Source organism: Lagopus leucura, unplaced genomic scaffold (assembly GCF_019238085.1).
Source record: "Lagopus leucura isolate 7727_CA_CO unplaced genomic scaffold, USGS_WTPT01 Super-Scaffold_100159, whole genome shotgun sequence".
In the NCBI taxonomy this organism is placed as follows: Eukaryota; Metazoa; Chordata; class Aves; order Galliformes; family Phasianidae; genus Lagopus; species Lagopus leucura.
In genome coordinates, this window is record NW_024962335.1 from 7,407,195 (window position 1) to 7,419,902 (window position 12,708).

At 42.0% G+C, this 12,708-nt stretch overlaps 1 protein-coding gene across 1 annotated transcript; it reads right to left on the reverse strand.

Annotated features, from left to right (window-relative positions):
- Window positions 1–689: 689 nt before the first annotated feature.
- Window positions 690–7,866, reverse strand: NDUFA12 (NADH:ubiquinone oxidoreductase subunit A12). The gene is made up of 4 exons (XM_042890356.1): window positions 7,735–7,866; window positions 6,506–6,588; window positions 6,095–6,182; window positions 690–967 (listed from the first exon to the last, which is right to left on the reverse strand). The coding sequence occupies exons 1-4, from the start codon at window positions 7,821–7,823 to the stop codon at window positions 787–789; spliced, it is 441 nt and encodes a 146-aa protein (XP_042746290.1). The 5' UTR covers window positions 7,824–7,866; the 3' UTR covers window positions 690–786.
- Between the last annotated feature and the right edge of the window lie 4,842 nt (window positions 7,867–12,708).

Here is a 12,708-nt window from a genome sequence, read left to right on the forward strand (position 1 = left end):
ACACAAACCTGCATAAAACTCTGTGCTGAAACATGTTCAAGCTGCAGTCCAAAAAACCCATGCGACAAAGGAAGAGGCATGAAATTAGGTAAAACACATTAAAAAAGTTGAGGCTAGCAAGAGTCAATTGCTCTACCCCCGTTTGTGCCTGTAGGGCAAGCACAGAGGCAGGTAGGCAGTGGGGCTCTTCAACCGCTCAGGGAAATCTCTTCAGGTTTTTAAGGTCAGCACATCTGCTAAGATGAAAAGGTCAGATTCCCACACCTGCTGCTCATTATTCCACAATTTGCTTTTCAGTGGTGCTCTGTGCTTTTGTTACCTTAACACAGGTTAAACAACATCCTTTTAAATTAGGTTAGGAGAGCTCAATAAAGGCTACTTTCTACTAACAGAAACGCTGGGACTGTTTCACAGCACTGAATGAAGGCCATGTGCAGGGTGTGGGTGTGCTGCCACTGTCAGAGTGGCACTGTATTCTTTTGAATGGTACAACTGCAAGAAGTAACCGCCATGGAATGATTACCATGCTAAAACAAGTGAGGGTGGCTTATGTAAACACAAGAGCCACTAACAAAATGACAAAAAGCTGAGTATCTAGCAGAAGACTTGCTGTGTATTCTGTCCTCTACTTCTTCCCAGTGTTTTCTCACTTGGTTTTCCCCCCAGCTCAATAAACGAAACTACAGCAGTCAGAGGAAGCTTTTACTTTAAATAAAATTAGTGAAAATACAGTTTGCACTGAAGGCCAAAGTGGAGGCAAATCACTTTTTGCTGTTGTTCTGCCTGTTATTTGCTAGCTGTTGTAGGTGGGACCCACTCCTGTATCTTCTTGCGTGTAGTAGAGTAAGGGACGTACTGCCCAGGAGTACCACTCTGGTTGAACTTATGGTTCTCCCAGATAAATTTACGAGCAACTGGAGGATGAGTAGTTGGAGGGTCATCCGTCATGGAGTGAAGCCAGCGATGCCTTAAGAGAAAAAAAAAACACCACGTTGTTAAGACATAGTAAGGGGTATTACATGACCTATAATGAGCAAGAAGTCAGGTGGTAAAAATGGCACCAAAAAAATTTGTGGTTTTTTTCTGTTTGCTTTTAATTACCAGAAAATTGTGCTGCACAATGATATTTCAATAGCCACCTCCAAAGTCTTTGTGAAGCTGCCACTTGGGATATGGGATAATGATTTAAGTTCACCTAAGCAATCACATAAATGTTTACTGGGTACACAAAAAAGTGATTAATACCAGTCAGTAATGGAGCAATTAACAAGTGAGTATAGTCATTACCTTTTACCTATGAACTACATGTCAACTCTATCTCCCCTGCAAATAACACTAATGTTCAAGGAAAGCATCTTCCATAATAATTCACAGAAACACTTCAGCGGGGATAAACTGAATTGATTTTATCCCATTTCTGTTTCAGTGCCCAAAGCAAATTTCAAAACTGAATCATTTTTGTTATAAGCCAGTTAACTGTGCATGCAGCATGAAGTACATGTAATGAGACAGAAGTGAGGCTTTTTGCAAGCTTATGGATGTTTTTACTGAGATGGGATTAAAACAGGCTTCTGCTTATCAGTTTTTGTCAAAGAATTCACCTAAAAATATGAAGTTCTCTGATACCAGTTGTTATTAGAAAGCCTGAAAATTACATCTTCATCCTTTAGCAACAACTCCTGCAGACTGCACTGATACAGCAATACAAAACCTCAATAAAAGCAGTATGAGAGATGCACGTGTCTGACTGACAGAAGGTTGGATATTTTTTCAGTTGAGTAGATTCTAGGTATTCGTTTAGAAAGAAAAAGAAATCAAAGCCTTGGATATTACTTTAGTTTAAAAAAAAAAAAAAATCACCTAAAAATATAGAATCACAGAATGGCTTAGGCTGGAAAGGATCTTACAGATCACTGAGCTCCAACTCCCATTCATGGGCAGGGCTGCCACACATCAGATCAGGAGCCCAGAGCTTCGTCCAGCCTGGCCTTGAATGCCTCCAGAGATGAGGCATCCACAACCTATCTATGCAACCTGTGTCAGAGCCTCACCACCCTTTGAGTAAATAGTTTCCTCCTAACATCTAACCTAAATCTCCCCTTTTTCAGTTTAAAACTGTTCCCCCTCATCCTCCCCTATCACACCATGTAAAAAGTCAGCAGATTTCTGTCTGGAAGAAGGAGATCCCATAGCAACTTGCTTCAAAAAAAGGTGAGTTTGGAGAAGTGGGGTCATACGCTTACACTCAATAACCCAGCATCCCATTGCTAACAAAATGCAATGCAATTGTCACCATACCCCACCATCCTCCCATGTCTCCTGCCCCCCTGGAAAGCAATACACATCGAGAGGGAAAACAAGTGTTTTCTTGGCTAAAAATGCAGTTACAAAAGCCCTGACAAAAAAGCTGGAGCAGATGGAGCACAAGAAATGCTTTAAAGCTCAATTAAAATTGACTGCAATTCAAGCTTACACAACATCTCTCTTCCAATACAAGTGTATGCACTCTCACTTCCTGAAATGTGAAATTATTATAATACTGAGTTTATTTACTCATGTAACTCAGAAGACAGAATAGTTTTATTCTCCATTTCAGACTGGATGGCTTTGCAGTCACTCTAAGACTAAGTCCATGAAGTTTTCCAAAACACAGTATTTTGGAGAAATGCTCTGTTTGCTTTCAGGACTTTCTGGCACAACATCAATTCAAAACTGAGCTCAAGTTTCAATGGACCAGCAAAAAAAGCCCCATTCAGTCATATTTTCTCACTGAAAGTAGAAATAAAATTGCTCACCACACGTGCTGAAAGAATTTTCTCCAGAAGATATTTACAACATTTGTGGTCTCCTCCCCATTTAAAACATACAAAAACTGAAAATTTCACTTTGGAAAGACTTTCCCCTTGACAGCATCCCTCAAAGAGTCCTTTGAAGCCTCGGTGTCTCAGACTCTACTCCCAGATGCTCAAGAAAAGCTCTTCATGCATTAGACTGAACAGCAGAAATAAAGAGATTTGACATCTTGCAGATGGCCAGATTTCTGTACAAACTCTGCCTATAAATCCATGCATGAAAAAATAGGATTCAAAAGCAAGTAATGACTTAGAACCTGAGAAGGAGCAGACGGCTTATACAAAGCAAAGAAAATGAGGAGAGCAGCAGCTCGAAAGAGGCTGAAGCAGTTTCCTGAGACACAGAGCAGCACTACCAATACTGAGGCAGGTAAAGCCTCCAAAGTTCTGCTTTGGAGACAGGAGACACCTTAAAATACCTTCAAGTGCACTCAAGACCATGTGGGATGCTCTCCCCATTCTTAGACAAACATTTAAAAGCGGAGTGATTTCAAACTGAAGCTACAAAGGACTAGAGCCAATCAGATGTTGTATGAACTGTCAAACAGGAACTGGTGCAGCACAAACTCCAGAGCTACTAGCTCTATGTCCATCTGCAAGGTTCAGTCACTGGCTATGTAAGCTCAGGCTACTTGCCAACTTCCTAAAATCCACTTATTTTTTCCCAAACGAGCCAACCATGCTGCAACAAGGCAGATGAAGGGGTGTGCTACAGTCAGAGGGCATTTCAGTGCTGTCCCAAGTACTTTAAGTACAAAAGCAGGAATTTAACTTTGACTTAGTGTAACCAGAGTGTTTTTTATATTCTTACTAAAGGCAGCCTTCATTCATCCTCCCAGGTCTATGGATGGGAATAGAAGGAAAAAGGGACAAGAAACATCTCCCTTGTGTACCCATGGGAGACAACTGATTTCTCATGCAAGCTTCTGCCAGATAAACTGTACAGTAATGTGACAGAATGCCACTGACCTGAAAACACTACACCAGCATTTAATATAGTTATGAAACACAAGTTTATTGTGAAGCTGCTAAATGGATGGAAATTCCCTCCCTCCTCTCCTTCCTGATTAAACTCTTATTCTCACAGGCAGACTTGAAAAAGAGTGGAAAAAAGAAAAAGAGGAAAAATATATTCCTTTCCATTTCGGGGTATGCTGGCACTTAAGTCTGAGATGCTACATTCCTCCCTTTTCTGGCTGCCTGATCAGCTAACGTAAACAGTGTTAATTATTAAAATTAACTTACATTTGAAATTTCATGTTATGAAGTTAGCACTCCTACAGCCTGCAATGCTGCACAGGTTAGTACCAATCATTCCACAAGTGTCAAAAGGATTTAAAGAAATCAAACGTGTCTCCAACGAAGTAGATACCATCACCTTGATTCTGATGCTAAGAAATCCCTGAGTAACGAGGTTAAATAAGATCATGTAAATCACAACAAACCAGAAGGCAACATAATCCACTAGGGCAATTTGTTAAAACAGCTGCAGCCCCAATTCCCTGCATAGCACACATCTGCCAAAGCAGCTCTTGATTCCTTCATGCTGTGATTCCAGTACATCCACTGTCAAAAGACATCACACCAATTATTTCAGAATCTGAAAACTGCAAAAATGGTGCTGTGCTGTATTACTGCACAAGGCATTCTTCCTTCCTGCCTTTCCCTTCTTGCCAATACCTGGCAGACAGCTAACGCTGACAACATTAATTCCTACTTCATTTTTTTCCCAGCCAATCGTTTTCAGAATTCTCCAATATGCCGAAGTGTTTTTCCCCAATTCATCATGCATGAAATGCGAGGTTCACGTGACTGCATCTCAACAGTCCACAGCATTCCACAATCCTGAATGCACGCAGCTGCCCACAGAGTTATCCTTTAAGCTGCACGGTGTACTCAACAGCCAGAAACATGGAGCTTGCTCAGCTTGAGTGAACAATCCCAGTTCCCTCAGCTGCTCCCCATCAGACCTGTGCTCCAATTAAAAACACAAAACATAACAAGAGCAAAAAACCCCAGAAGAATACTGCACAGCTACATCTCCTGACGCTTTCTGTGCATGTGTAACCTTTCACGTCTCATTGCACCAATCAGTGCTGATAATAATGACGAGCCTACTGTTTCTTCCAGTGCATTTTTTACACAGTAACAGGAAAGCTTTTCACCTCGCTGCTTTATGTGATGTAAACACGCCGTTCATCCTAGAAACATGACTGATACTCAGAAATAAACTTGGTAGAATATTGCAAGGACACAGCTAGTCACACATAAGCACGAGCAAAGAAGGAAAACACTGCCTCAAAGAAATGATAACATTGGAAACAGGCACAGCCTTATAGTGAAAAGGATAAAAAGTGGAATCAAACAACAGTTATTATGCAGTCAATAAGGACCAGCTCTGCACTGGCATAAACATGCTGGTCGTGGAGATTTCAGATATTAATGTCACTTCTAAAAACCAATGCCACAAAACTCATACTAGAGATGAAAGAGAAAGCATTAACTGCATTAAACATAATTTGAAGACGGGGGGAGTTTGAAGCAAAACTGACTGCCTAGACAGCCTACCCACGCACTGCTCAGATGTTCTAATAAGAGCCATGTCACGCTGTCTCCCATACCCACATAATTTTTAACCTATTCCATACATCTGCACATATATACAACATTTTACATTTCAGCTGCAGTGTCTGAAAGCTGCATTGTTGTTTTTTTGGGTTTTTTTTGCTGGAGTACGCACAAATCAAAAATCTGGGTTGTGGTGCTTCCCAGAGCCTAAAGCATAACCTGCCCATCCCGTGATCCTGTGGCTGTTCCAACATTTCTGAATACTGAACACCTCTTTCCAAGAAAAGAATGGGGCTTTGAAAAGGAGAGAAGCTACAAGAACAGGCACTTGTGCCTGCACAGAGCACTCCTGGACACACTGAGCAGCACTGTAGATTTTCTATCAGCTTTCTCCTCTCTCTCATTAACCAGTGTGCAGCTTAATCAAGGAAGAACTTCTGTATCTATGGGAACATTGTGTCAAATGGTACCCTTCTTCTGCAACTTAAGCATCCAGCAAAAACCTTTCTAACCTGAAATGAAAACTAAGCAGTCTGAAGCCTTTTTATCATGCTGCCTCCAAGAAAACTTATCGCCAAAAACTGATGTATTATTTTTTATCTTCCGCTTTGTAATACAAGAACACATACATGCAATTACACAATGCATTCAAGTTACTAAGTTAAATGTCTTACCATTCAGGGGGCACCATACTTCCATCAACTTCCCAAAATGTATTTTTGCCATTCATTTCACTAGTATATATGACCCATCTGTGTCGACCTTGATTAAATGAACAGAAACACTGTATAAACTTAAGAAATTAGTTTCACATAAAGTAGAAAACACATGAAAACTATTTTGCTTAAAAATATCTGCTATTATGGGCCATCACTGCAAGATAAGTACAGCTATGACTAGGAAGCAGACCAGGATTTGGTTCTTTTTGAGTTTTCTGCACTTTTATTGTCACTGCAGTCTTACATTAGCGAACTTAGTGCTCTCGCACAAGCAAAGAGCAAGGAAGATGGGCAGGCAATAAATCCTAATTCACCAGCAGTAGAGCTGGGCTGCCACTCAGGAGGTGGTCACATCAGTACACGTACCAAAGAAGTTTCTTTTGTCTTCATAGTACTTGTTTCCGTATTTGTCAACTCCTACCAGTGTACCAGTCTTCAATTCGTTGACCCTGTGAATTCCCAGAACAGCTTTGATTACCTTTGTCTCAGAGTGAAACTGCAATATCAGGTTTTTTTTAGAGGTTAGCAAAAATCTGTAATTAAAACTCAAACACGTGTATCTAAAGCAAAACAAACAAAGGAACCCCAAACTACTCAGACTTAAGAAGTGCAAAACGTAATCACCAATTCCTGCAACTGACAGCAGCTTGCCTTCACTGTGTGCCCCACTGACAGGACACTGAAGTCATACAGATAAGCCTTGGGGGGCTGTTCAGAAGTTCATAAACCTTAAATATCATGTGAAGTGAGTACCACAGGCACACCTATGACTTGCATTCCACTGACATGTTTTAAAGTGTTTTCCCCCACCTAGATCTTCATATTTTTTCCCCCTTCTTCATTGACTTTCACCTTAGGCAGGATCACGTAAAGTTTCAGCTGCCTGCAGTGCTCTGGGCACTCTCCATCCAGTGCCAAGTGACAGAACACATGTACACCCATGCTTCCTTGGCTGGAGTTCACTTATCACTTAAAGAAGCACTCAGACTCCCACGTTATTTAAGCCTAAGCAACTAACCTCAGGAAAACAAGGGATGTTTCATCACTGCTCTCCCTTCCTTCTTTCCTTCCCCTCCTCATAAGGGCTGTTATGCCTTGTCCTGGCATTTGTGTCCTGAGCACTGACACCAAACACTAAGAGGCATTTAGAACCTCCAAGAGACGTTTCTCAGCCAATTTCAGTGAGCCCCGACCAAGGAAAACGTCTCCAGGCACACAAAGCCATAATAATTTGATTTTTGGTGTACTGATGTTAAAGACTGTCCTGTTCTATTCTGCAGCCTCACCTCAAGCACTATGTGTGGGCACTACAGTACAAAATGGTCATAAAGCTACTAAAGAGCACCCAAAGGAGGGCTACAGAAATGGTGAAGGGTGTGAAGGCAAGGCATGTGAGGAGCGGCTGCGGTCCCTCGGTTTGCACAGCCCAGAACAGAAGAGCTGAGGGGCAGCGCTGAGCTCTGCTCTCCGGGCACAGCCACCAGGGCCCGGAGCGGCCGCCAAGGTGACCCCACGGGACGGGGAGGGGGGGCGAGGCGAGAGCCGGGAGCCGCCCGCTGCTCGCTCCAAGCGCGCCGCGCCGCGCTCCCTGTTACCTGAGCAGCTGCAAGATGGCGCCGCGGACGCCGCCGTGGCCGCCGAGGTGCTTGAAGGCCCGCTTCATCACCTGCACGTACTCCGCCATCTTGGGACGGCGCCGCAGCAGCTCCGGCACCACCCCGCCCCGCAATTGGCGCGCACGGGGCGGGGCGGCGGTGATGGGACGGACGGACCGCCGAGCTCCGAGGCTGCGCAGTGCTCGTTCGCTTGTTCTTGAACTTGACAAACCGTTGTTTTGCTGCAAGAAGAAAGATCTGTGAAAAAGAAGTTTCTAAAAAGAGGCCAGCCAACTTTTGGATCACTAAGCAGCTGCAACTCCTAAACCAGTTTCTAAGGATATTCACGAAACTGGTGAACCTGGTCATCTTCACTGACCAAGAATTTAATTCTGAGAACGTTTTCTCTGCTGGCAGCGGTCTGACAGGTTTGTTTGTATCTTTTTCCCCGAGGGTTACAATGGATAAGCTGGGTCACTTCATGGATCCACGTGGCACCGTGTGTCCTTGTGGTTACACTGAGACGGCTCTGGAGGATGGCACTTTGTAACTCCAGGCTGGGAAAAGGGATTTCAGGCCTCACCTGCAGTACTGTGTCCAGTTCTGGGCTCCCCGATGCAAAAAAAGACAGCGATCTCCTGGAGAGAGTCCAGCAGAGGACCACAAAGATGTTAAAGGGTGGTTTGTGGGATCAGGACAAAGGAAAACGGCCATAAACTGGAGCATAGGAAGTTCTGCACCAATATGCAAAGGAACTTCTTCAGAGTAAGGGTGACAGAGCACTTGAACAGGCTGCCCAGGGAGGCTATGGACTCTCTGTCTCTGGAGATGTTCAAGACCCACCTGGACACCTACCTGTGCAGCCTGCTGTAGGGAGCCCGCTTTGCAGGGGGACTGGACTCAATGATCTCTGGAGGTCACTTCCAGTCCCTACAATTCTGTGATTCTGTGATTAGTGTCATAATGCAACCTTAATCGTACAGCTTATTGAAGCTTTTATGGAATAACATTCGTAGAAGCAGGAACTTCTTACAGTACCTTTCCATTGCATTTTGATTCTTCCTCAAGCCAAGTAAGTCTCCACAAAGAACTTCATTGCCATTAGTCCCAGTGCTCAAATCCTATTGCACCTTCTTACAATGCTTTTGCTAACATCTGGTTGCCACTCATGAAATCTCTGTCTTACTGCTCTGTTCAATGTTATCTTCAAACTCCATGCAGATACCATGATTGAATAATGTGGAATACAAGCACAAGCATAATGCTTTCCTAAGAATTTATTGGGGTACCTTTGGAAGATAGCATTCACTTGACTGTAAAACTCATGGTCCCATAAATAATTCTTTATTCCCAGTTTCTAAGATTTGATGCTAAATCTCTGTTAGATATGCTGTGCCCCTAGTTTTGTGTGTTGAACCTCACTGTCTTAAAAATTGCCTAACCAAATTTAATGCTCGTTTTTTTTCCCCCTGTGGTTCCAACAAGTCACACAGACTTAGTGACAGAATGCCATTCTACACAAGCCCTGAACATATCAGTTAGCTCTTTCTTTTCTAATACAGAATCACAGCGTAGTACACAAGAACACATTTTTTTTGAAGATAAATCCATTTCCTGAATGACTCAATGATTGCAAAGAAGAGTCTCATTCAATCCTATGTTTTATTTTTTTAAGAGCTTTATTCAGTGATAAATTGATTTTGAGAAACCTAAGTTCAAGTATTTCACAGAAAGTGTAAAAAACCAACCCACAGAGCAATTCAATATTTACATTTTACCTTACAATATATATAATTGTTTATCCCACTGCAATTCCTTCTGTTCTTTGTATGAGAAGTCATGTAAGTTTATGCTGCAATGATTTCACAACTAAGGAATATACATTTGCATAATTAATTGGAATTCCTCTTGCAATTAAAATAATAAACCCAACACACAACAGACCCAGCTATGTAGATTTTGAAAATCTGCCCCATCCTTCTAAAATTTCTGAGTCTCAGAAGCAATGTCAAATTCACATCACCATTCTTTACATTTTGTGGGCCCAGCCTCTAAGCGTAGTTTCTCTCACTCTGGTCTGCACAGTGCAATCTCTAATGCTTTCCCTCTTGGATTTGTAGCCCTCCTATAACCCACATTTCCCAAAAGCACGATCAAAAAGTTTTTCACTTGTCTTCCGCTGCTTTAAGAGATTGATTCGTGGTGTGGAACCGAGGCTCCAGGTGCGATCTTACTGAAGAACGGAGGTATTCTGTAATTTTCCAAAAACCCCACCAACATTCTAGTGTGTATATGCTTCTGTGACAATACTAAAACACTCAAAACCAACTGTGGTGGCACTTTTAGAAGACTCATGCTGCTTCTTGAGAAGTGCCTGGGCCATCTCACGCAGCAGCTGCCTCTACCTTTCATTTCCCAACAGCAAAATTCCACTGGCTACAGTGTGAAAGAAAAACTTTCATGAGAGCTATCATAAACCAAAGTATGTAGCCCTTCAGCTTGCTCTCTGGTAAGACCCAAAGGTAAAGCAGGGTTGAGGTCTCCATAGTGGAGCTTATGTATGTGTTCAGCATCAGCAGCCACAAAAACCCCATGTGTCCAGGAGTGACTGCTTCGAACGGAGGTCAGCTCCAGTGCCATAACTGAGGATACATTTGGTTCCTACATTGGAGCCAAAATGCACAACCCGAGTTCTGATAAAAGATTAATGTAGCAGAAAATTGTGTCACATATTAGCAGTAGCAGGGTGAAGATAGTATTTCACACTGCAGAGCTGAGGGTAAAAGGAAGACTGAAGTGGCTGAACAGGGCTGCTTACAGGCATGGGTTAATGTGACTTTGTGCACATGAACAAAGGAAAAGCAGAGCTCAGGAGAGAAGGGCTCACATGATGAAGCAGAATCGTTATTTGGGGTTACTTTATACAGAAGTATGAGGAGGACTGTTAGAGATGTTGGTTGAAGACGCTGCTGAGTAACTCTGTTGGAGAGTTTCTAGACTTTTGTTATTTACCAGAAGAGCACTTCTTTCTAGAGAGCTCTTCCTTTTTTCCCTCAGAGGTGACCAAAAGGCTGTGAAATATGACTGGTATGGGAAGGAGCAGGTAGTAGATTAGCAGTCTGACCAGAGAACAGGGTTCTGTGGAAATGCAGGGAAGGGTAAGCTTTTAAAACAGAAGCAACAAAGCAACTGGAGTACCTGCTAATGGAGGAGGAGTCTGACTGCTTATTCCTTCATCAGCATTACCCACACTTTCTCTCTCAGCATACAAAGCTTTCCTCTACAGTGCATCACCTACTTACTCCACAGTACTTCATTTACTTCAGGATGAATGCATTTCAGAATCTAGGCACGGAGAGATGGTAGCTCATTTCTCATTTGTTCTTGCTATCTGCATATTCACGCAAACATCACAATCACTTGTAACTGAAGACTAAAAAAAGAACAGACAGCTCTTCAATTGGCACTGGGAAATCAGTTCTAGAAAGGACCCAAACTTGTCATCATTTCACAATCCATAATGAATTGAATAAACTTCTCCAAAAATAACTATTGCTTTACTTGGCATGAAGATCTGTGATCAGAATTCATTATATCAACGTCTATATGTAGTGCTTTAAAAGAAAAAAAATGTTGTTAAATTCCATTCTATAACAAATCATTCATTTTCAAATAGCCAAATTCCCAGGGCAGAAAGGAGCAGTAAGCACAAAAACAAAGAGTTCACAGCAACAGGGGTAGAGAACAGCAAGATACTGCAGTGGTCACAAATCCCAGAGAACCAATCTATTGACAACACATCATTGTACAGTAAAGTGAAATATCCAGACTCTTTGGAATCATATACACTGCTTCAGGCTGTAAGACAACCTGTGTAGAACACTAACAGACAGGTGATTACTATTGCTTTCTCTAATAGGAAGTTACAATTTATTTTTAAAAATACAGCCAAAATAGACCTTTACAAATTCAGGTTTCAAGACATTTACAATGAATTTTTTTATACCACAGCAGAACAGGTACAGCGATATTCTAATGCCTGTGCTGGGAAACCACAGCTGCTGAACAGAGTTAACAGAGCAGTGACTTTCACTGAAGCCAATGGTCACAGAAGAGAGGTACCAACAGGTTATAAGTGCAGAAGGTACTGCAGTGAAAGTGCTTTTGAAGCAAGTTTAAAGTAGAACAATTGTTTGTATCAGGAACTCTACCAGTACGAAACAAGCCCCCTAAACTCATATATATATGCACAACATACACTGCCAAACTAGTCCATTTGTTCTGTGTATCACTGCTCCCATCTGAAGGGACAGGATTCCAAATGTATCATTTCTTCCATTCATGTGATTGATACAGAAATGAATTTTCATAACACTGAACATTTTAAAGCTGTCAAAATAGAGCTTGTTCATTCATTGGCAAAGCAAATTATTAGTAGTAAGTGTTGCAGTTTAGTTGTATTCTGACGAGGTATGGAAAATTTCAGAATGCTGAAGATCAGAAGGTTTAAAAACATAAAACATAAAGGAGAAAAGGTCACAAAAATAATGAGGTACTTTAACATCTACAGTGAAGTGAGCCTTACTGCTCGCATTTGTGTTGGCTGAACAACAGTGTGACTGAACAGCAGGAAGGGCAGCCCATTCCTGAGAAAGCCCAGTTGTGCCTCACTCCTCATCAAGAGCATGAACTCACAGTTAAAGAACCCAAAATGATAAATGAAGAGTCTTGGTAAGAAAAGTGAATAATACAAATGCAGCCACCTGCACTATGGGATCCACCTTCTTGATCATCAAGAAGACAGGAGAGAATACTCGCCAGGCAGCACAGATCAGCACGCCTTTAACCTGGTACTGAACTTACAATGAACATTTATGAAGAAAAAATGCAACAAACATTGGGAAAAAGGTTACTTACCAGTAGGCAGCACTTTTTGCAGTGTGTTGCATATCTGCACATTCACTCTATAGAAGT